The 25297-nt window shown below is 44.2% G+C and overlaps 1 protein-coding gene across 1 annotated transcript; it reads left to right on the forward strand.

Annotated features, from left to right (window-relative positions):
* The first annotated feature begins 948 nt into the window (after positions 1–948).
* On the forward strand, positions 949–25297 carry LOC126181596 (uncharacterized). The gene is made up of 3 exons (XM_049924783.1): positions 949–997; positions 18589–18762; positions 23759–25297. Exons 1-3 carry the CDS (start codon positions 964–966, stop codon positions 23917–23919), a joined length of 369 nt encoding a protein of 122 aa, XP_049780740.1. The 5' UTR covers positions 949–963; the 3' UTR covers positions 23920–25297.

A 25297-nucleotide genomic window follows, 5' to 3' on the forward strand; every position in this document is an offset into this window, starting at 1 on the left:
AGCGCACATTGGAAGTGTGTATTCGTCATCGCCATACTGGCGTATCACCCGGCGTGATGGTACGGGGTGCCATTGGTTACACGTCTCGGTCACCTCTTGTTCGCATTGACGGCACTTTGAACAGTGGACGTTACATTTCAGATGTGTTACGACCCGTGGCTCTACCCTTCATTCGATCCCTGTGAAACCCTACATTTCAGCAGGATAATGCACGACCGCATGTTGCAGGTCCTGTACGGGACTTTCTGGATACCGAAAATGTTCGCCTGCTGCCCTGGCCAGCACATTCTGCAGTTCTCTCACCAATTGAAAACGTCTGGTCAATGGTGGCCAAGCAACTGGCTCGTCACAATGCGACAATCACTACTCTTGATGAACTGTGGTATCGCGTTGAAGCTGGATGGGCAGCTGTACCTGTACTCGTTATCCAAGCTCTGTTTGACTCAATGCCCAGGCGTATCATGGCCGTTATTACGGCCAGAGGTGGTTGTTCTGGGTACTGATTTCTCAGGATCTATGCACCAAAATTGCGTGAAAATGTAATCACATGTCAGTTCTAGTATAATATATTTGTCCAATGAAAACCCGTTTATCACCTGCATTTCTTCTTGGTGTAGCAATTTTAATGGCCTGTAGTGTATGTAGATTCAAAATGTGTGAGCGGCAAGCCCCTCGAGTTGCCAGTTTACGCAGCATTCTATACTCTAGTATCGCGAGGGGATTCTCAGACTTGGGAAGAACGGATCAGTGACGCGGGCTGCTACGGAAGATTGAGACTTATCGGGCGATAAGCGGGGGCTGAGCGGGAGATGCTTCCCGTGGCGCTAGGCGCCAGTGAGTAGCCACGCCCCCGTGTTCTGGGAAGCGGGCAGACGCCACGTCATCGGCGCGCAGAGCTCTGCAAAGCGGCTTCCCCCTTAAAACACGCCGTCCTCGGGCCGGAGCACGCAGTACCGCGCAGACATGGCCAGCTCAACCGTCTCCCTACTGGTCGCAGGTAGGTTGCGCCGGGTGCCGTTACCGCTGAAGGACGCTGGCTGGCGCTGCTTTGTCTCCTCGCTGTGCTGCGTTCTTTCTCAGCGCATTCCACTTGCGCTTTCACAGCTCTTGTTTACCACTCGTACTGTGTGTTTGTGTGGTATGCGACGGACTATGTTTTTGTGTTGACTTTGTGATTTGGCGGGTGAGCGTCTCACAGCAGATTCAAATCCTTTATGTGGATCTCCGATTTGTTCCAGGCCGCTTTGTGTCCTTGTTGTGTTTTGTGTGTAAGACGAGTGCCGAATTGCACGGTACTTCCGATTTCGCATACAATTGTACCTCCCCTGGCAGACGGGTAGATTGATAGCTCGGAGGAAGACAAAGTGTTTGCCATCTCCCGCAACACCTTGGCTAACTAGACACACTGTGGTGCTCGAAGAAACCATCGTTTTCGTAGCAGCTCGTTTTTATCCGATTACATGATTAGTGGCGAACTTCTTGAGCAAGTGATAATTTTTTTAATATTTTGAGAAAAGAAAATTGTATAGCATGCCACAAGGCTTCTCAAACGAAGCAACAGACCATGGCATGCAATTAAAAGAATAATGCAAAACATGTTGAACAAATCAAATGGTTTAAATATATAGTGGTGACATGAAAGCGAAATGAAATGGCGTGAACAGGTAAAATTGGTGAATGGAAGATTTAGATTTGTTGAAACGGTTCTAGGAATTTTCGGAAAATGTTGAATGCTATGCTGAATTTCGAAAAATATGTTGATTCCTTGTTGTAAAGCGGATGTGTAATTGTTAGTGACAAACATGTCTCTACACATTACGCTGTAAACTTCTATTGCACCTTTTCTCCAACATCTACTAAGCTCAGTCGTGTAGATAAGATCGTGACACCTCGTGGGCCTCAAAACTGCTCTCATGTGAAAGATGCAAAGAGTGTTTGTGAAGCTACTGTGCTGCTCAAAGAAACCGTTCTAGTTTGCAACATTGCGGTATTCGTTTGTTGCCATTGGTATAAGCAGGGGGTAGTCAAACTTTTTTACCAATCACCCACTTTTGTATCTCTGTTGACAACAAAAGTTTCTATCCGCCCACGGGATCCATAATACCGATGATTTACCAAGTAGGCAAGTAACTTTATAAATTTATAAAGCAGAGTTGCAGCAAACTAATTCTTGTAATAATAATTACTTACCAAATAATTTATGTCAAAATTTTACGAAAACCTAATGAAAATGTTTTTAAACCCCTCCCACCCACCGCCAACCATGAAAGTTAGAACGCCGACTAGTGATCGGTATGGACCAGGTTGACTACCACTGGTATGAAATTAAATCATTGCTACGGAGACTTAAAAATGTTTTCACCTAAACGAAAATATTTATCTACAGAATATTGACAGAAATTTTCTCTCGCATTTCGTTCACAGGACTTCGCGGCTCTATTTGATGTAACTTTTCATACTTAACAGCGCATCGTGTAGCATATGGGCGGCTGTTTTGTAGATTGAGCTTTTGACGGCTGTTCCAGTTTGCACCGCGTAGCTTTCTCTGGTACACAGCGAGTGAGAGATGCTGCTTTCTAGAAGGAGACAGTACACTCGTCCTGATTCCCGCTGATGCTTCTCCTAACCTGAAGTCACTCAGACTCCAAAACTGTTTCTCGTCAATCTGATAGATTTCGTAGTTTTGTTTCGGTCTGTTGTTGTTATGTAATCAATTCTGTGAATGGAGTGATGTGTTTTCTCTGATGCAGGCATTAGAGATCAATTTGGATGGTAACAGGTCGCTTGTACTTACATATTTACATGACGAGTTTCTGGGTTCCATTGTCCGTTGTCAAGAGGACTATTATACGCTTCTCATGCAGCCAGTATTACTGTTTATTCCATCTGCACAGGAACGATCTATCTGTTGACAATCTGCACAATTTCTGTTATGAGTCAACAGACATGACAGATGTCGCGTTGAAATTTACAACCGAATTTATTCAACAACACTGTGATTTGTAACAGTCACGAGTATTCTGATCGCTAAAAGAACAAGATTATGGTTTATGAAAAGGTGAGAGACTGGTTAACATTTGTAGATAGAATAGAGCATATCCAAATGCTGACCAGGGTAATAAACAAACTTCCGTAGTTTGTACGAATAGCTGCTGAAGAAAGTTGCTTTATAAATCTTTTCTAATATAAGTGGAAAAAAAGGCTGTTGAGACAAGGAAATGTGCATGGAACGAGAAATGTCTTCATCAACTTTCTTCAACCCACATGAGAATGTGTGGTGGAGGGTACGTCCGGTACAGCTAATTGTTTCCCTCCGTCCCTGTTACATTTGCGAATTGGTGCGTGGGAAGAATGATTGTCAGTAAGCGTCTGTATTAGCTCTAAATTTCTCGAAGTTTTTGATTGTGATCATTTCGCGGGACGTATGTGGGAGGAAGTAATACGTTGACCGACACTTCTCGGAAATACTCTCCCCAGATTTCAATAGCAAATCTCTCTTTGATGCACAGCGCCTCTCTTGTAGCGTCTGCTGCTGGAGTTTGCTGAGCGTTTCGGTAAAGCTTTCGCGCCGACAAAACCATCCTGTGACGAAAGGCGCCGCTCTTAGTTTAATCCTCTCTCTCTCTCTCTCTCTTTTACCAGTCCTACCTGGTAAGGGTCCCAGACAGATGAACAATACTCAAGAATCTGTAGAACAAGCGATATGTAAGCCAGTAACGAGGGTTGTCCCTAAAGTAAGTTCCGATTGATTGCGAAATGGAAACCACTGTGATAATCAGAAATATTTTATCTGCTTCCAGCCACTGCTCTACATAGTCACCACTCAGACTTAGACATTGGTGGTAGCCTTGTTACCAACTTTCCAATACCCTCGTCATAGAAGGCAGCCGCCTGTGTTTCCCGCCAATTCTCTGCGCTCATCTATAGCTCGTTGTCTGTACGAAAATGTTGGCTTCATACCCAGTAGTTAATGTGAGCGGAGATGAAACACAGAGGGAGCCAATTACGGGCAGTAGTATGGGTGATCAAACACTTCCCATCGAAAACACTTCCCATCTGCCCTGCAGATTGCAACCGAGAATAGTCACGAAGTAGGAACCGTATGACAGTTCTGTAATGTGGGCTGCATAACATCAGGCGAATCTCTCACCAGGACCTCATACTTGGCGGGAGACACTATTTTCCACGCATCTTTATGTGCTCAACATGCGCTCAGAACTGAAAAGAGCGAAGTGATGCAACCGAAAGTCATACTAGAGACACTGTCGAACACATCTGTGCAAAGCTTCATCGGATTTTCATAGTCGTTTCCATATCGCGACCAATCGGAACTCACTTTCTGGACACCCCTCGTATTACGTTCCCAGAATCTTAGTATGGCATCTGCTTTTCATACTATTTGTTTAACGTGGTCATTCCACTTAAGGTCGCTCCGGATAGATACTCCTGTATATTTTGCTATAGATATTGTTTCCAGCAATTTTTCATCAATAACGTAGTTGTACGCTAGTGGATTTCTTTTTCTGTGTATCACGCTTTGAAGAATGATACTGAAAGAAATTCTGGTAATAGTATGAACGATCGGGGCTACGGAGGCCGCCAAGAGCGCATTTCACTGCTTTGATGTGAGGAAGTCCGCACTAAATTCTGTTAACCTGCTACTGTATTCTGCAGGAGAGAAGAAAAGAAACATTAGTATTTGACGTACCCTCGTCTCTAAGACGGAATACGAGTTCTGGCTGAAGAAGGAAATTGGCCATGTTCCTCTCAAGGAACCTATCCTGGCATATTCCTTAACCACGGGTAATTTAAATCTGGATGGCCGGACAAAAATTTCAATCGAAGAACGAGTACAGTGTCACACCGCTGTGCCGCCTCGCTTAGTTCCGTAGGTCGACGAAACGGCAACCGCGGCTCCTGGCTTCCGCGGGATTGGTTCACGCAGCACGTGCGAGGTCGTGGACATGCTGAGGCAGTGACTCAGATGGAATAACTAACTGCCAGGCAGCTCTCACTTCCGTCCGTACAGGTAATTCTCGGCACCCGTCCTCAGTACGCAGTACATCATAATCGTCGAAGGGTTGCGAGCGGGATTCTTGCTGACATGTTTGTTTCACAGCGTTACAGCCTATCTGTGCAACTAAATTGTAGGTGATTTTTGGGTAAATTCTACAATAAGCAGATACGAAAAGGCTTGCAAGTGTGTATAGATGCCGCGCGGGATTAGCCGAGCGGTGTAAGGCGCTGCAGTCATGGACTGTGCGGCTGGTCCCGGCGGAGGTTCGAGTCCTCCCTCGGGCATGGGTGTGTGTGTGTTTGTCCTTAGGATAACTTAGGTTAAGTAGTGTGTAAGCTTAGGGACTGATGACCTTAGCAGTTAAGTCCCATAAGATTTCACACACACACATGTGTTTAGAAGATGTATATGTGTACTTTCCAGCACGATTCAAGAACAGTTTCATTTTTTAAATGAATTTGACTGTTATTCACATTTACCCAGCTGAACAAGGGCTAGCTGTAGCCAAAATCGCCGCACTTCAGAAAATGGATCATAAAAACAAGAATTTAATTAAAAAATAATAATAATAGAAAATAGGTGATGACTTTTATGACGTGATGATCGTAACATGATGTACTGATAATTCTCTTTATTATGAGCATGGACTGATAAGGTAAGGAATGAGGAGGTTCTGCTAAAATTCGGAGAGGAAAGGAAGATGTGGAAAACACTGAAAAGGAGAAGGGATGGATTGATAGGACATCTGTTAAGACATCAGGGAATGACTTCCAAGGCACTAGAGGGAGCTGTAGAGGGCAAAAACTGTAGACAAAGACAGAGATTAGAATTCGTTCAACAAATAATTGAGGCCGTTGGTTGCAATTGATACTCTGAGATGAAGAGGTTGGCACAGGAGAGGAATTAGTGACGGGCCGTATCAAACCAGTCAGAAGACTGATGACTCAAATCAATAAACAAATAAATAAAAACGATAAGAGTTCTTGGTGATGGTGGGCAGATGGGCGAGGATGATAGATGGAAAAGGATGTGAGATGTCTATGTGGGAAGGACTGATGGGTGGGACATAGGTATTAGCAGATGAGTGAGATGGCAGCTGAACAAGCTAAAAATGGATCCGGTCTTTTATTTCGGATGAGACGTTTAGGGAGTTTATGGTTTGAAGGAAGGGTACATTTCAGGGATGAGTTCATAATTCATGGTCTGAAAAGGGAAAGCAATTTAAATTACTTTGGGAAATAGTATGGAGTGTTTGGAGATGAAGAGAAGGTGGGACGTGTTGATAGAAATGTTGCAGCAATGAAGTTTATCAACGATGGGGGAGACTATAAGGTGTTGTGACTCAGGTTTTCGGGAGATTTGGGAGAGGAGAAGCTTTCCTATGTGTTCCACGATGTGTGGGAACTTTATGAACTGGCACAGAATACAAGTGGAAGAAGGAAATTAGATATGAAAAGCGAGGCGATGTGCAAGTCGGTCTAGGATTTGGAGGGAGCAATAAACAATTTTATCAGTATTTTTTGCAAACAGGGTGTCCCAGGAGGAATGGTCAATATTCGGAGATATAACAGGAACGATCACTCGAAGCGAAAACATCTAGTAAACATGGGCTCTGAAATGCATCCCTTGATAGCTAAGAGCACTTGATCAGTAGAAGAGATGTGTTTCGCAGCAGCCATAATGAACGAGTGCTCATGGCTCTTAAGGTATACACTTTAGTGCCCATGTTTACTGGTCATGTTTCCCTTGTTTGGTCCATACTACTACCTCTCGGAACATGGAAATCAAAGAGCATGCACTAGAAGAGATTTATTTCACAGCATGGAAGACGAAGAGGTGCTCATAGCTCTTAAGATATGCAGTGTACGCCCACGTTTGCAATACTTTTTTGCTTCGTATGATCGTTCTTGTCGTATCGCTGAATATTGACCATTCCCCCTGAGACACCCTGTATATTTGCATCTACATATATACTCCGCAAGCCACCATACGGTGCGTGGCAGAGGGTACCTTGTGTCACTACTAATCACTTCCTTCCCTGACTTGCTCGCAAAAGGGTCGATGGGAAAACTAATGTCTCTACGCTTCCGCACGAAGGTACGTTGACAGCAGTAGAATCGTTCCGAAATCAGCTGCAAATGTCAGTTCTCTAGATTTTCTCAATAGTGTTTCGCGGAAAGAACGTCGTCTTGCTTCCAGGGATTCTCATTTACGTTCACGGAGCATTCCCGTAATACCGGAAACAAATCTAGCAGTACGTCCCATAATTGCTTCGAAAGAAGGAAGATTAGAGTTTAGCAGCCTGTCGACACCGTGGTCATTATAGACACAGCAAAAACTCAGATTACGAAAAGACAGGAAACGAAATCGACTATGTCGTTTTCAAAGAAACCATTCTGGCATTTGCCTGGAGCGGTTTAGAGAAATCGCGGAAAACCTAAAAGTCGTCCTTCCGAATGCGAGTCAGGTGCGCTTAGCAGTGCGCAACCACTCTCGGTTAGTTTTTTCGCTGCCTTCCTTTAAGTCGACCCGATGGTGATTCAAAACACTCTAGCAGCACTCAAAAATGGGTCGCACTCATGTTCTGCGCGCCATCTCCTTTACAGATGAACTCCACACTTCTAGAATTCTCCTAATAAACCGAAGTCGACCATCCGCCTTCCATACTACCTATCTTATATGCTCGTTCCAATTCAGATCGCCTTGCCACGTTACGCCTGGATATTTAACCAACGTGATTTTGTCAAGCACCACACCACTAATACTGTATTCGAACATTACAGGATTGTTTTTCCTGCTCTTCTTCAGTAACTTACATTTTTGTACATTTAGAGCAGTCTGCCATAATTACGCCAAATAGATATTCTGCCCAAGTCATCTTCTATCCTCATACAGTTAGCCAGCATCCAAGGACCCGACGCTAGAGTGTCGTCAAGAGACACCTGCAAATTGATGCCCACTCTACCCATGAGGTCGTTTATGTATATATCGAACAAGAGTGGTTGCGTCACACATCCCAGAGAAACTCCTGCCGAGACCCCTGTCTAAAGAACACTTGCCATCCAGGACAACTTAACTGGTTTCTATAACTTAAGATATCTTCAAGCTCCACACGTGTCTGAGATGCTGTCCCACATGCTCGATCCTTCGTGAACATTCTACAATGGGACACTGTCAGACGCTTTCAGGAAGTCAAGGAATATCGCATCTACCTATCGACCTTCACCCATTATTCGCAGGATGTCATGTGAGAAAACAGTAATCTGAGTTTCGGCCGAGCAATGCCTTCTAAATGCAGGCTGACTTATGGACAGAAGCTTTGATGTCTCACGGAAATTTTTAAGGTCAATAACTGAGCAAGCAGTAAAGGAAAACAAAGAAAATTTTGGAGTAGGAATTGAAGTTCAGAAAGAAGAAATAAAAACTTTTAGGTTTGTCGATGACATTGTAGTTCTGTCAGGGACGGCAGAGGACTAGGAAGAACAGTTTAACGGAACGGTCAGGGTCTTGAAAGGAGGATAGAACGTGAACATGAAGAAAAGCAAAACAGAAACCGATGACAGCCGAAGTAGAGAGAGTATTAAGTGTAGACTAGCAACAGCAAGAAAAGCGTTTCTGAAGAAGAGCAATTAGTTGACGTCGAATATAGACTTAAGCGTTAGGCTGTCTTTTCTGAAGATATTTATTTGGAGTGTAGCAATGTATGGAAGTCAAACGTGGACGATAAACAGTTTAGACTAGAAAAGAATAGAAGCTTTTGAAATGTGGTGCTACAGAAGAATGCTGAAGATTAAATGCGTAGCTCAAGTAACTATGAGGAGGTACTGAATAGAATTGGGAAGACATTACATTTGTGGCACAACTAGACTAAAAGAAAGTATCGGTTGATAGTTTACGTTCTGAGACATCAAGGGAACAGCAGTTTAATATCGGAGAGAAGTGTAGGGGGTAAAAATCGTAGAGGGAGACAAAGAGACGAGTACAGTGAGTACATATAGAGGGATGTAAGTTGTAATAGTTATTCGGAGACGAAGGGGCCTGCACAGTATAGAGTAGCATGCACAGATGCATCAAACCAGTCTTCGGTCTGGAGACCACAACAACAACAATAATTCTGCAGCAAACCAACATTGGCCTGTAATTTGCGGGTCCGTTTTTTTACCGTTCTTATATACAGGAGTCACCTGTGCTTTTTTCATGTTCTGACCTACTAACAGAAATAAATACTCTGGGAGAAGGGCACCGTTAGTACGCCTATGGATGGGAGTGGAGGTAGGAAAGGAGGAAAGCTAAAAATAATCGAAAAGAATCGATGTTAGTTGAAACACTCTTAACAGCCAAGAATGTGTGGAAAACAATTTTTATCCCACGGATACCACTCACTCCGGCGGAGATATTTTTTTAATTTTAAGAAATTTCAGTTGCCAGTGAGACATGCGTTCTGGGTGAATTCTATACAGCGGCACTCTCTTAAGTAATGCTGAATGGTTTTGAGACAGCCACATTTCTATCGTACAGACATTCATGCTGAATGCTCAAGAATGATTCACTCAAGAATTCATTTATTCTTGTATGTGGAAAGGAAACTAAACGTGAGATTTATAGTCACACTTCGAGCAAAATTTATGTAATAATGAATTCATAAAAAATTTTATTTAATAATGTGAATATTTTAGTCGAACTATTCAGAGTGGCTGTAGTTGTCTAGCGGGAAGGGTACCAGACGCCGACCTTGGAAGTCCCAGGTTCAATCGCAGATGGGGGCGGGCATTTTTTCTCGTTCCAGTTCCTCCAGGATGTCCCCAGATCCATTCGGCTTGCTGCCAAATGAGTAACGGGTATAAAAGACGCCCCCGTGCCTCCTAGGGCCGCGGCGAATAGAAAGGCTGCACTCTAATCGTAGTCAGGCGTATAGTCTGGTCACGGAATTTATCTTTAACTCATACTACTTTCTGAAACGTTTACATAATTTGAGATTTTATATTATGATTCGTTTTGCCGTCTCAGAGAAAATTGGGTAGAGAAGTACTCGGGCTTCGTCGGGCAATCAGCTGGTCTTTAGTAAGACAGATCACGAGTGAAAGTTGAGAAACGCAGGTGGCTAGTTGCTGGCATAAACACCTTCAGAATGCAACTATTCATAGATCCCCCAAAAAAGCGTAGAGGATAGTCGGGTTGCATCCTATTGCCTAGAATGATAAACAAGGATCTTGTAAGCTAATACCAAGAATCTCCAGAGCAAGTGGCGTGGGAGACTAGTGTGAGCCACCACACAAAATAGATTATCAGTTCGTGGATGGGCCACTAATAGCACGGACTGCACGATGTCACTGAACGGCAAAGTAGGTAGAGTCATCGCCGATTCATCGACTACAGTTGTATGCGTTGTTCTTACGACAGACGGACCCATTCACCGAAGCAGGAAAACCGCTAGTATTCGTGAATCATTTTCTTTCTCGTATTCTATGGTGTACTTAGGTGAACGTGAACAGAACTCATAAATACCAGGTATAGCTGACCTCACTAGTTTCTCTATATCCTCAATTGACGGTACTCCTTAATTTTCCATGTCCTGTATAATTATACTCATTCCCTGACGTAGCACAATGGCTGAGACTTCCGGCGTAACTTACTGCCCAGCCAGGTTGGGCAACTATTCTACATTCAGAACACTATCTCAGTAACGGGAACCATAAAAACAGCCGATTCAGCAAGGACAATGCGGGCAAAAGCAAAACACGCAACTAAAACCATGAAGTACCTGTTTTCAAGAACACGAACTGTAGCGCGGAGATACGCAACAGGAATAACGCAGCCTCTACCTTGGAGGCACGTGATCAACACATCGATGCGACACACCTGCAAGGAAGTAAAAAAGAAGTAATGCTGTTGTAAAAAGTGTACGTGTTTCCACTCCATCATATATTTTTCCACTACTGCGCAATAACTGTCATTGGTTGCCACTATGTATTTCAAGCTTTAGGTGTGAATTTTATTTCTTACTCCGAAAATAGTGAAATTCCCAAAACAGTGAAAATTGCTATTTCGTATTTCAAAGAAGTACTCGGTTGCTTTCATAAGTTCTTTTGAGTTTGCCATCAAACCTGAGCAGTCAGCAATGCCGATAACACATACGATAGTAAGATAATGTTCGAGCAGGAAGTTGCCGTTTAGAATATTGGGGATGAGGAAATTTTCGTATCCCTTATTTATCGGCAATTGGGTTTGGAAAATTGTGGAATACAGGTGGGAATTATCAGATGAGGCGATCTGCGTAGACCGACCTATGAAATTACCGTCAGGAAAATGGCCAATGAATGACGTCACTAACTACACGAAAACAATTGTAAAAAAAAAAAAAATTGCCAAACTAATGGGATCCCCACGGAAATAGGGGTCTTTGAGAACGAATGTTCTTGTTTGTAACGTCTTCAAACGTATAACAAAACTTGAAATGACGCACTATAATGTAAGATAGCGGTTGCGTTCTGACATATATATCTCGCAACCCGATTGTACTTTCACTCCAGATCAGTCTGTAATGACAACCACAACATAAAGAAAGGCTACGGTGACGATGATGTTCTTTACCCGCACCATTTCCACTACACCTTTGCAGGTCTAGTATACAAAAAGATGTAAGCCATCGCCCATCTCGACTGAGAATGGAGTAAACAGCACGATCCAGGCTATTGCTCACAATAACTACAAGACGTATTGTAAACAAAAGGCATGAACACTTACAACTGAAGCAAGCAAACAAAAACATCTACGAAACATATGATAACATTCTTCAATGAACATAGCAACTGCCTTCTGACCCAACAGTTCTTGATATCCCTGATGACGGGTCAGCATCCCATATAACCATGCCATTAAGTAAAGTGAGTGATCAAGAAGTTATTTTCATGATTTTATTAAATAAAATGTTGTTGTTATATAAAGTTCTTTGTCTCACAGCAAAGTCTTATTTCCGTTACTATTCCAGTTAAGTTATTCAAACTTTCAACTTAAAGTTAACCAATAATCAGAAATTTTGTATTGATATTTGCTCATACAAAAGGTCGTAGGCGTCTTTCACAAATGATACAGGTGCCATTTTCAAGTTGAGGATGCGTGCCAAGGGTTTGTGGAAAGCAAGTATCATGCACAATTATACCTATTGTAGGTAAGCTCGCCATAGAAGAGGGCACACTTTCCAACGCAGTCAGTGCAAGCATTTTATGCCAGTGGAGGTGCAAGGTCCTACCGATAAACGGGCTCATACTGCCAAGTTATTTTTAAATTTCACTCGATTTTGTAATTACGGACACCACTCGCCATCTCAACTCACGAAATTTCATTTGGCTTTCTCTTTCCCTTCTGGGTGCATCTTTTTCTCAGGAAGTGTATATGACGTATACTGAGGATAATAATATGATTAATAATCTGAAGATGATGAATGATGAAGATGGCTGTTGAATCGTTTCTCAGTTAACGCCTCTGAGATACGCACATTTTGTCGTTGACGACTACCTACATATGACTTTCCAGACATGCTTTGAATTGCTTGACGTCCAGTGTTCTCTTATTGCTTCCCAAGCGCTGGAAGAAATTGGAAATTCAGCTGTTAAAAACTTTATTATGAGGAATAAACTATTTATTATCATCTTATTTTCCTTACAATCAGCTTTATTGTTTATTTGCGATCGGTTTAGAAATGGCTTTGAGCACTTTGGGACTTAATATCTGAGGTCATCAGTCCCCTAGAACTTGGAACTACTTAAACCTAACTAACCTAAGGACATCCCACACATCCATGCCCGAGGTAGGATTCGAACCTGCGACCGTAGCGGTCACGCAGTCCCAGACTGATGCGCCTAGAACCGCACGGCCACTAGCGGTCGGCGATCGGTTTCCACTTCAGGCACTTCAGCATGGTAATCTACATCGTGTACCTCCGCGAGTACATCAGGATATCGTAATGCATAGTACGTGTCCAGAGATGTACCTTTCCACTCTGAATTTGGACGTCGTCTTATAGATAGTGGCGACACAGAAGAGAGAGAGGCATTTCGAAGCAATTTGCCAGTACATTGTGTTGCGACCGGAAGCCACACTTGCCTTGTGCGCTCACTTCCTGCTGACTGTTTTGTTGACACGGAACAAGCTCGCTTCGCCAACTGGCCGGTGGACTTTGCCCCCAGGAAGTCTGCGCAGCTGAGTCTCATCTCCGTTGCTGGAGCCTGCTGCGTACGTGGTGTCCCACAAGAACGAGACAAAGCTGTGGAACATGATGTCACCTCTTATCTCCACCGGCAGTGGTAAACGGTGCCGCACCTCTTCTCCAGATGTTGCTAAGAAGTCTTCCAGATGTTGACGAAAAGTTTCAGCTCAGAAAAACTTTTAAACAGGGCCACTCAAAGAAGGCAGCTCGTTCTGTGACTCTTTGGCATTCTCTCTGGTATCAAAGTCGGTGGCCATTTTAAATTAGGAGGAAAAAAATTGTTTCTTTCTGGCAAAAAGAACGTGTACAGCAAGAGTACCTCTCTTTTCGAGTTCATTATCACTGTTACATCGTACTCATCTAAAAATTTAGGGCTCGATAACAACGAAAGCATCCTTAGCACACCACGCAGCTGAACGTGAGGAGTGAAGACACCATTCATTAACTATGCAAGGCTGTTAACGCTCCCAAAACGATAGTGCGGTTTGGAAACTAGCCCATCTCAGTGAAAATGCACCTAATCACTCACAAACGCTATTACTATAACCGCGCAAAAAAAAAAAAAAGATGAAGGAATTACCCGACGGACGGAAATTGGTAGCTGCATCGTACATGTACAGACAAACAAATTTAGAAAAAAATGATGATTTATTCTCCACAAATTGAGCAAGTCAATTACGCGTTGCTTCACCTCTGACACGTATGCAAGCTGTTATTCGGGTTAGCGCTGATTGACAGAAATTTTGTATATCCTTCTGAGGGATATACTGTCAAATTCTTTCCACTTGGCACGTTAGCATCAAAATTGCGAGATGGCTGAAGTGCCCTACCCATAGTACTGCAAACGTTATGTAGTGGTGAGAGATCCAGCGATCTTGCTGGCCAAGGTAGGTTTTGGCAAACACGAAGACAAGCAGTGGAAACTCTCACCGTGTGCGGGCGACCGTTATCTTGCTGAAATGTAACCCCAGGATGGCTTGCCATCAAGGGCAACAAACCAGGCCAAAGAATATCGCCGACGTATTACTGCGCTGTAAAAGTTCCGCGGACGACAGCCAAAGGGGTCCTGCTATGAAAAGAAATGGTACCCCAGACCATCACTCCTGGCTGTCGGGGCTTATGGTGGGCGATATTCAGGTTGGTATGCCATCTTCGCTGATCATCGGGGCTCAGCTCGAAGCAGGACTCATCACTGGTGACTATTGTACTCCAGCCAATGAGATTTCAGGTCGAGAGTCGGAGAGGAAGCGTGTTCGGGCGGCCGAGGCGATTAAGGCGACCTCTTGCGTAAAGCGGAAAATCCGTGTTCGAGTCCCAGTGCAGTACAAAATTATCACCTGTTACCATACACTGCAATGCCCTAATGTGGCTGGCGTCAACGAAATTTTTCAACAAACATTAATGCGTTTGCATCGTCTTCAGATCTCACTTGCATACACACAGTGAAGCCTTCTCATTGTTGGAAGTCACTTTCTTCGATCTGTTGAACCAACAGTATTTTATACAGCTGAAATTTTGAATCCAAACATAAGATTTTTCTCGCAGCCTCATGGCTCATCTGTAGACAGTGTGCATTTTGACTGACGCATCGCCTCGGAGGGCAATGGTTTCAAGTGTCCTCTCTTTTCTATCTGTACGTGGCGGCTTCTTCTCAAAAATGTATTCTGTTGTTCTGAATGCGGAAGCCCATCGTAGTAAACTGTTGTAACTTGTAGATGTGCCACTGAAATGGCTACAAAACATCCAACATGTTATGAAGGTAGACCCCGGATTTAGGACTAAGGCCTTGCACACAAACGCGCGATGCTCTGTTGTCCACTGTTCCATTGCCGCTGAAATGACTGACAATCTCGAAGTCATGGTAGCGGCTATAACATCTCTTATCTATCCTATTTTCTGTTTGTTTTCTTCTAACAAATCAAACAATTTATTTATATTTCCATTTCAGGAAACTGTTAATTTTATTTTAAACACCTAAAAAGCTTCCCCGGCAAAAAAAGAAAACACGAATAAAAGAAATGGTTCCTCCATGTGACGGACACGGACAATGGTGGATGTGGACGGGGGATTGGTAGTGGCCAGCTTTGGCTCCTCCAAGCTCGCGGAAACTACTTACGGGCCAAAATCCGACGCACAAAGAGAAATTAAGTGATGTGTCCTGAACTGAATGACGTATGTGCTGTCTCCCTCCCACCACTAACCTCGCTGTACTATATTGGCATCCATGTAACAAGGCGGCTGTCTGATGCGTTCTGTGCAGAGAGAGACAGAGGACACTTTGTGACATAGTCAGTGCACTCCGTGTCTCTGTCACAGGCCACTTGCTCTGGCTGTTGCCTACGCTACTAACTAGCAGTGCTCCGATGAATACCACACTGCGGCGCTGTTGATGCATTAATATCTGTATACTCAGACAAGCATCACTGTCGCTTCTTAACGTAATAGGTTGGTTGATTGTTTCGGGGTACGGGACCAAACACCGAGGTCATCGGTTCCATCGAATTAGGGAAAGAAGGGGAAGGAACTCGGCCCTGCCCTTTCAAAGGAACCATCCTGGCATTTGCCTGAAGCGATTTAGGGAAATCACAGAAAACTTAAATCAAGATGGCCGGATGCGGGTTTCCTCCCGAATGCGAGTCCAGTGTGCTAAACACTGCGCCACCTCGCTCGATTTGTTTTCTTTATGCTACCCACAATTAACACTGCAGTCGCTATGTACCTTCACCATACATATCTTGAAAGCCATCGCTATATCTTCTACATCCACCCTGAAGTGCACACAGATGTGACAAATGACTATACTGGCTGACGCGTCACTTGGTACGCTGCGCCTTGCTACTGCAGACTGCCTCAACACTCGCCTTCTTATTCGCATAACACTACAGTCAGTCTGAAAATGTCCATCTCCTGCTGTTCACCCTGTGCTACAACTCAGCCGTCCTCAAAACAGAGGGGCGCCGCCCTTGGGAGGCTCAGGAACTAATACAAGGGGGGCGGGGGGGGGGGAGGGGGGAGGTGGCAGCTTTCATTGAAATATTTATATTTCGTATCATGCCAGAAAAAGACTCCCAGTGAACACATATTGCTAGCATGGTGACAGAAGTCACGAATCATATTCCATCGCACAGCCCCTGTCACTGACCACCCGCAGGGTTAGCTAGTTACTAAACATTTAACAACCATTAACGACAACAAGCCGCTTGACAACGTGACCGCCACTTCCTTGCAACACAAACTACAAGAATGGTTTGTTAATCACAGCCATTTTACTGTTCACCTGATTTCACCCACGCTTCCGGAGTCAGATCAGAGGTGGGAAGATACCTCGAAGTTGAATTCTAGTGCGTGTTCAGTTCATGTAGTTGACCAGTTTTAAAATAAAGTGACGTTCCCCTCCTGCACATGGATAAGTGGCTAATTCGCAGCGGCAACATGAAATCTCATGGAAGTATTCACGGAGTGTGTCTTCTGCTTTGAAAGTGTACAGTTCTTGTAAGGAAAAGGATTCGAATTTAGTTAAAGTACATTCTTCTTTTTGCATCTTACTATGCTTGTATCAGCAACGCCAATTCTAAACTCACAACCAAAGAACGTAAATATCAATTTGAGTATCTGACACTAGGGTTTACCAGCATTCTTTTGTATAATGAGGAACGATCACAATGTGATGTTTCCTTGGAGATTTAGAAAATGATAGGTTGAAGTCTATAAAACTGAAGACACATATGCAGACAAATATGTAATGAAGTACACATATTTACTCAATTCGCATAACTGCAATCATAGCCGTGGTTATTTATAAACTAGTTGTACTTGTCGTCTTGCACCATCTTTGAATAACGCAAATCTATTATAATTTTAATAAAAGTTTACCTATGACGTGCTCGAATTGCACACTCTAATTACACTGATCAGCGAGAACATTATGGTCACCGACCTACTATCGACATAAACCCGTCCAGGCGATGGCACGAGGAATGACTGTTAGTCAGACACACTCACGCTGCATGTAGTATCAGTGAACGTACTGTCCATATGTAGAATGTGGAAGGCGTGCGATCTGAGTTTGACCGAGAGCAGATTATGATGGCGCAGAGACTCCGCACGAGTATTTCGGAATTTGTACGAGTTTTCGGGTGTTAGAGTAGTGCTGTGGTGAGTGTCTTCAACACATGGCGAAACGAAGGTGTAACCACGTCCAGGCATCGTGGCCGCCCTGGCCAACCCTCATTACAGATGTCGGGAGTCGTAGGCTGGGCAGACATGTAAAATAGGACATATGGCGAACCGTGGCGGAACTACTATCCGACTTTAATCTTGGGCAGAGTACAGGAGCGTCTGAACACACAGTGCCCCGAATTCTCCTAACGATGGGCCTCCGTAGCTGACGACCCATGCTTGTGCCAATGTTAACACCACTACGACTGAAATGGGCACGTGACCATCGGCACAGGACTTTGGTGCAATAGCACGATCTGATGAAGCTCGATACATCCTTCATCATGCCGAGGGCGTGAATCAGTTGTCTTCCATGGGGACAGCTCCTTGACACCTGTACTGCGGGACGGAAACAAGCTGGCGGCTACTCCATTACGCTCTGAGGAACGTTCACTTGGGCATACATCGATACAACTGAGCTCGTGCAAGACACATTTGGCGGCCAAGGAGTATTGTAGACTGGTTGCAGACCACGTACACCACGTGACGATCACGTTTCCCGAAAACAGCGACATTTTGCAACAAGATAATGCGCCGCGTCGCAATGCCAAGAGTGTGATGGACTGGTTCGAGGAACACGACGGCGAGTTCCAATTGGTGTGCTGGCCCTCCAACTCGACAGATCTGAATCTGATCGCACACGTATGGGATGTGATTAAAGGTGGCATCATAGCTCATCGCCTGCCTCCTCGGAATTTACTGGAATTAGGTGACGTGTGCGTGCAGATGTGGTGCCAACTCCTCACAACCACGGCCACATTGTTTCCATACCACAATGCGCTGCCGCTATTAACCGTGCCAATGGTGGACGTACCGGCTCTTAGTTTGGTGGTCATAATGTTCTGGCTGCTCATTAAATCATTGCTGTAGTAGTTGTTGTAACTGGTTGTTGCAATAATTAGAAGTAAATAGATATTGTGGGCCGTTTTTGTGCCACGTATAAGAAGTTTTGAGGAACGAAACCAAATTAAGGGGGGTCGGGGGGAAGGGGAAGGGGTGATGGGGAGCGAGGTTGAGACAATTTATGATTCTGAAGGAGGGCGTGACGGAGAACATTTGAGAATCTGTGTTATAGATTTAGAGTCCCAGCCGTGACACGGTGTGGTGTGTTCGTGTGGTGATCGTGGTGGTTTTTGGTGTTTTGCAGCAGTGCTGTTGGTGGCGGTGGTGGAGGTGAGCCGCGCGCAGCTGTGCTCGCACTGCGAGTGCCTGCCGGAGCCGTCCAGCCGGCAGCTGTGCGCCCGCCAGGAGAGGACCGGCAAGTTCCGCGGCTTCCGGTCGCGCTGCGAACTCGACTGCTCCAACCGCTGCCGCAAGGACAGTAAGTGCTCCTCCGCACTCTCTAGTTTTCTCGATTTCGGTTTACCACACCTTTCCACAGCTCCTCTTGCACGAGCGACGTTTTCCGCCTCAATCGACTACACTTGGTACGTGAGTCGATTGCAGCGCCACTGGCGTTTAATTCCTGCACTGACTCTCGCCTGTCACGGATGGTCATTTTCGTTTACACGTCAGCTCTAAAACTACGTGTGTTGCGAGAGCTGTCTGCTGTGCAGTTTTGCACCGGAACGATAAACGTGATGTCATGAGAGATCATTCTTTTTACGAAAAAGTCGAAATATAAAATCGGAAAAATCAGAAACTCATCCAGTAAAAAAGAACTGATATCTTGCGTTCTCAAGGAAGCATTAAAGGCGCTCTGTTGTTTCTAATTTACACATACGATTTAGGAAATAACCTGAGCAGCCTCTTACATTGTTTGCAAATCATGCTGTCGTTTAGCGTCCAGTAAAGTCATCAGAAGATGAAAACCATTTGTAATATGTCTTAGACACTATATCTGGATGGTTCGAAAAGTAGCAGTTGCAACTGTCTGTCAATAAGTATAATAAGTATGAGGTGGTCCACATGAGTCATCAAAAAAAGTTAAATTTCGATTACACGACAAATCACACATATTTAAGGCCTGCCAATTCTGCCGTATACCTAGACATTACAATTACGACCACCTTAAGTTGGAACGACCACCTAGATAATGTTGTGCTGAAGGCAAACCAAAGACTACGGTTTATTGGAAGAACACTTAGAAGAGACAACAGGTCTACTATACAGACTGCCTACACTACGCTTGTTCGTCCTCTGATAGAGTATTGCTGTGCTTTAAGGGAACATTAACACTTGGGATTGACAGAGGACGTCTAAAAAGTCTAAATAATTGCAACTCGTTTTGTATTAACGCGAAATAGGGGAGAGAGTGTCACTGATACGATAAGTGATTTGCGATGGTAGTCATTAAAACAAAAGCGTTCTTCGTTGCGGCGAGATCGTTTCACTAAATTTGGATCACCAACTTTCTCTTCTCAATGTAAAAATACTTTAGTCTTGCCAGCCTACATAGGAAGAAATCATCATCATACTACAATAAGAGAAATTAGAGCTCGTACAGAAACATTTAAGTGGTTATTTTTCCCACGCGCTGGTAGGGAGTGGAACAGTGGAGAAATAGTATTAAGGTGGTTCGGAGAACCGTCTGCCTAGCACTTAAGTGTGTACTGCAGAGTACTTCAGTAGGTGTAGAGTAACGTACGAACAAGCACTTATAATACAGTTTATTAATAAGCAAGGCGTAATTCACATTAATGTTTTTGATAAAGGTCGTACGATAAATTGTCCACCCTCCTGTGGACTGAAAGAATAGGAAAGTGTCGCTCAAACACTCTAAAACTTCTGCACTCATGTGCTCGAGAAAATATATACTTACAGACATGCCATAAATAGTGCATTTTTATTTTATCGTTTATATCTTGTTTCCTTTAAAACTGTCAGATAACATCGAAACTTATTTATGTCATTAGGCAGATCTGATTTTTTCATTGCTAAAAATATTTTCATTAATAAACACTGATCTATTAGCGTCCTTATTTATGCGTAGTGTGGGCTTTACCTTCACCGAAGTACTGTAAAACGTAAACGGGTCTACCTGTCTGCTTTCGGATATTTCGATTCTGGTGTGGGAGGCCCTCCTGCAGCCTTTCCGATGTGACACGAAAACAAACAACAAAATCAAGATTAAGACGGCACAGAATCACAAAATCTGTTACTACAATACGAGTGGGTCTAACAGAATAGGCAACTTCCGATGATCGCAGTCTCCGCCGCAGCTTCTGCACCTGCACAATCTGCAGCACACTCAATATCTTAGAGATCCACTGTCCGTACGTCAGTGACCCTTCACGATGTTGTTCACTGCTGACTTACAAGCGAGCAATAACGCGGCGGATCCACAACAAGAGCTCGATTTTGAATGGAAAGTGGGCCGTGTAAAATGGCCTTAAAACATAGCGTTAGCCCCAATTCACCCGTCTAGATAGCCACGAGGTGTATATGACTTCATTTGAGCGTCATTTTGTGGTTTTAAGGTGCTGAACATCGAGTTTTATAGCACCCGTGCTAGATAATGTCTGAGGCGAATAAGGTTACAAGAGATGAAATTAAAAAAGCATTAAACATCATCTCACAATTGTATTCACTCTCTCCCACTCTCACTCATGGGCACCCATCGAGATATATCCAATCATGCAGAATGTACCTCCTTCCAACCACAGAGTGAGGTCCTTTTTACTCGTGAGCAAGACGTTGCACTCATATGGCCTGGATTCATGCCCTGGTTAGGTTTAGAAGTGTGTCAATAAAGCCGTAGTGGCCTCTTCTGAGATAAGCTGATCCACAACTGCTGTAATCATCCTTGATATTCTGGACACTAATAATGGGCTGGAGTTGATGTCCGATCTGGTCCCACACATCTTGCACTGGAGACATATCTGGTCATCTTGCTGGCCATTGGAGTACCTCAGCATCGTGCAGACGGTTTATAGAGACATGAGGCATGTGTCGATAGCCACTGTGCTGTTGAAAATGGATACGACGATACTACGGTATCAGAAGTAACACTTGAGAGTGCAGTATTCGGTGCCATACCGTTGTATGGTCAGGGTTCCCTAGTGACTACTGGGCATGACCTGAATCCGGACCCAATGGCCACGCACATCAAGACTAAGACGGCTGTGTCTCTCCAAAATATTGGTAGAATTGAACCTCTTCCTAGGTCGCTCCCATACTCGCCGACGGTAGTCATCTGGCATAGTGCAGGACTGCCATTTGTCACAGAAGACAACGCGACGCTATTCATCAGCAGTCACCCAAATGCAACCGTTTGTGTTGTGGTGTTAGTAGCAGCCAACACATGGGACAATAATTCCGTAGTCCAGATGCTAATAGTCTCGACCAATGATGAGGAATGACACAGAATGTTGCAGAGAGTTCTCGGGTGGCAAGCACAGATGTGAAGGGTTTAAGATATGCTTGGTGCTCAATATGTCAGACTTGGTCGACCAGAACCTTGATGACAAGTCTACCTGCCCTCGCATTCCCATGCTGCCCAACAGCAGGTCATTGTCACATCTAAATGCCCGCCAAATCTGGATACGGCACCATTAGGCCAACTGGCCAAATGGGGACCGACAATGACGCCCCTCTCAACACTGTCACATGGTGATAACGCTGTTCTACACGAGTATGAGGCAATCTATGTGTCCTTCACAGTGATCACTCAACATCTATCCTGTTCACGACCCTTATATCCCTTACCAGTCCTAGCAAGATGACTGAACACGAACAACACTAATCCCACTCGACCTGTCCCAGAGAATCACAGCTCTCATCATTTACATATCCATGAATAGTGTGTACGTGTATGGAGCTACACTGTCATCTTTTGGGTGCTTCATTTTCATTTAAATTGAAAGTGTAGAGGGGATAAATCAAAGGAAAGGGTAGAAACTAACGATATCAGCTGCATTAGGACTTTATGCGGAATCAGCAGCCAGAAGTGAAAATGTGTGCTGAACTGAGACTCGAAACTGGGATCTCCCGCTTACTAGGCAGCAGTGTTAACCACTGCGCCATCTGGACACAGTGTTTACCGTAAATGCACAGACCTCTTCGGCACGCCCCCCACTCGACTCACATTTCCATCTAGCGCCATCTGTCCGCAATCACCGTCCGCATCCTACATGCACGCTATTTTCTAGATTCCTGCTCGAGATCGGACGTGAATGTGCATCCACACTGAAGGTTGAGGATTCATTGCCCTACGAGACGAATAGATTATATGAATATGTGGTGTCCATTCTTTCGGACACGTCCAAGAGAACAGACATCACGCATTCAGAAAATGCATTTTTGTCAGGCAGTGTTTTTTTTTCTTTATTGAGTTTTGATTCCCCCCAAAGGGGGCGGGCTGGCAACAGCTTAGTATGCCACTCTTCAGCCTACAGACTTTGTTTTAAAAAGATGAAGATAGTAAAGAATAAAAACAGGCGATAAAATCGGAGACTTGAATGGTAACATGGCGAAAAAAAATCGTGGAACTTAAAACATAGAACAAAGGGATGATGATGCTAATAAAATACATATGAAGCAGACAGGTAAAATAATAGACAGACAATTAAAAAACACGGCGACAATATGGTTTCAGTTCGCATAAGACATAAAATGCACACCCAGCGACAGCATGATTTCTGTTCACAACACTTTGGAAAGACGAAACAACACGGAACATTCACTTGAAACACTGCACTAAAAAGTTGGCAAATGTGACAGACCACAGCCGAGAGCAGGTGGGGGGAAACGGAACAGATGATGGGAAAATAAAAAGGGGGGAAGGAGAGAAAAAACGAAGGGGGGGGGAAGGAGCCGATGGAGGATGAGGACCCATAAGAGGGATGGGGGCTGCTGGGTAGACGCGACAGGGAGTGGGGAAGGCAGAGGAGGGGAATACAAAAAGGACTCGGGGGGGGGGGGGGAGAAGAAGGGAGGTAGGGGGAGGTTAGGCGAGGAGAAAAGAGGATGGAAGGGGGGAGAGGGAGCCCAGGGAAAGGACGGAGGAAAGGAGGGGGGAGGGTTAGAGTTGATAGGAGGGATAAATGGAGGGACAGAGGGCATCATCCGGGAGGGGGAGTTGATGGAAGCCGCCTTGGAAAAGGGATGAAGGGTGTAGAGATGGAGGGTAGGGGGTACACCAGGCAGTGTATTTGTAACATATTGTTATTTGCAATTGGTTAGGAAATGTAGGCAAGAAGCACAGATTTCATGACTCACTCTATCCAACAGCCATGCCCCTTAATAAATATTTCCACTACTTCCTAGAAATTTAGTACACTTACCAGTTTGCCACAGTATCAATAGGTTAAATTCATCAGCTAATGTGTATGTTTCCTGTATCGTGTTTCTGACAAGTATCTCCGTGTTTGGAACAGAATACGTGTTTGTGGCGAATGGACGCTGCGGCAAGTACCTGGCGACGAGCACACCACCGACCGACGGTGGCGGCTCCAAGCGGCCGGCCCGTGGACCAGTGGAGGGAAGCGTGTTCGGCCCTCTGCTGCAGCTGCTGATGCAGGCGGCGCCCAGCTCGTAACCGAAGCTGGCGGTCCGCCAGCAGATGCCGACCGTACCTGTCCGTCGAGGAGACCACCTTCGCCTGTCATTCCCTACATATAGCCGCACTGTTTTCCTTTACTTTGGCGTGTCTTTGATGTATATCCTCAACAGCAAAGTTTTTTATACCATTTTGTTTTCCCTCCACATGAGAAAATTTTCAGCTCAACAGCTATGTTTCTTTAATATCACCTTGATCAAACCACCACCGTAATAACTCAAACATCCCAGTTGAAGACTGCCTGAAAGATGGGCTCCTCTTAATCATTTGGGCATAGTGGGTTGTATATAAACAACAAGACATAGAGCAATGGCGCAGTTATTATCGCAGAGTTCCATTCAGGCCATCCGATGTATAATATAGTGGTGTACTGTAGTCATAATGCTCTGTCTTCTTCAGTGTAAAGAGGCTGTTTGGCCGCCATACAACGAATATGTGAAAATTACTATCACTCGTTTATGGACACGCGAAGAAACTGCTCATTCAAGCTTTGTCTCTCTTTCCCGTATATGATACAAAATACTTGTCTTGTGCCAACCAGGGAATTAAGAACTATGCTTCCAACTACATTAGTAGTTCCTGTAATCCAAGGCTGTATACAGCAGCCTACATGGGACGTTTGCATTTAGAAAAACACATAAACTGTATCACCAAATGCATATCATCTGAATCTCTGTGATAAACTGTTTACTGTGTACTAGTCATAAATTTAAATAAATGGATATGCCCCACGTATACGTGTTTCCAGAATAATTAGTCAGACATAGGCAAATCCTGCAGTTGATTTCAGCATGGGTGAAATATCCCAAGTCTGCTTAATGTGTATCTTCTTCAACATCTGTATGCGAACCAGATGTTGATGAAGTTGTCTTTTATGAGAGCCGCTGATTAGCCTATGTCTCTTTTTCTTTGGTTACACATTTCAGTCCCCAAAACTCTTCAATGAAAGCGACTGAAAGAGTATTTCCGTTTGTCGTGCATCCAAACAAAACCTGCGGGAACCTTGGTCAGATCCACAGTGTCTGGAGTTGCTTCCAGGACAATAATGTCCCAGTTGAAGATACTGCACGTTGGTCCAGCAGGCGAATAACTATCTATTTATGTGTCTGTAAAAGAATGTCAAAAAGTTCCTTGGTACGAAAGTATCTGTACCAACGTCACTACTGAGTTACTATAAAGTATGACGTTCCTGAGGAGGCTGTGATGCATTACTTTACCATCAGATTTCGATGATGATTATTAGTAGAGCTTGTAAGCTACGTTGCAGTAAGCACAGATTGTGTTAAGATTATGACAGTATGTTACTGTTCAACAATGTTGTGTATTTTAATAAAGAGATAAAAACTTTAAATCGCTA

This window comes from Schistocerca cancellata, chromosome 1 (genome assembly GCF_023864275.1).
Source record: "Schistocerca cancellata isolate TAMUIC-IGC-003103 chromosome 1, iqSchCanc2.1, whole genome shotgun sequence".
NCBI classification, from domain to species: Eukaryota; Metazoa; Arthropoda; class Insecta; order Orthoptera; family Acrididae; genus Schistocerca; species Schistocerca cancellata.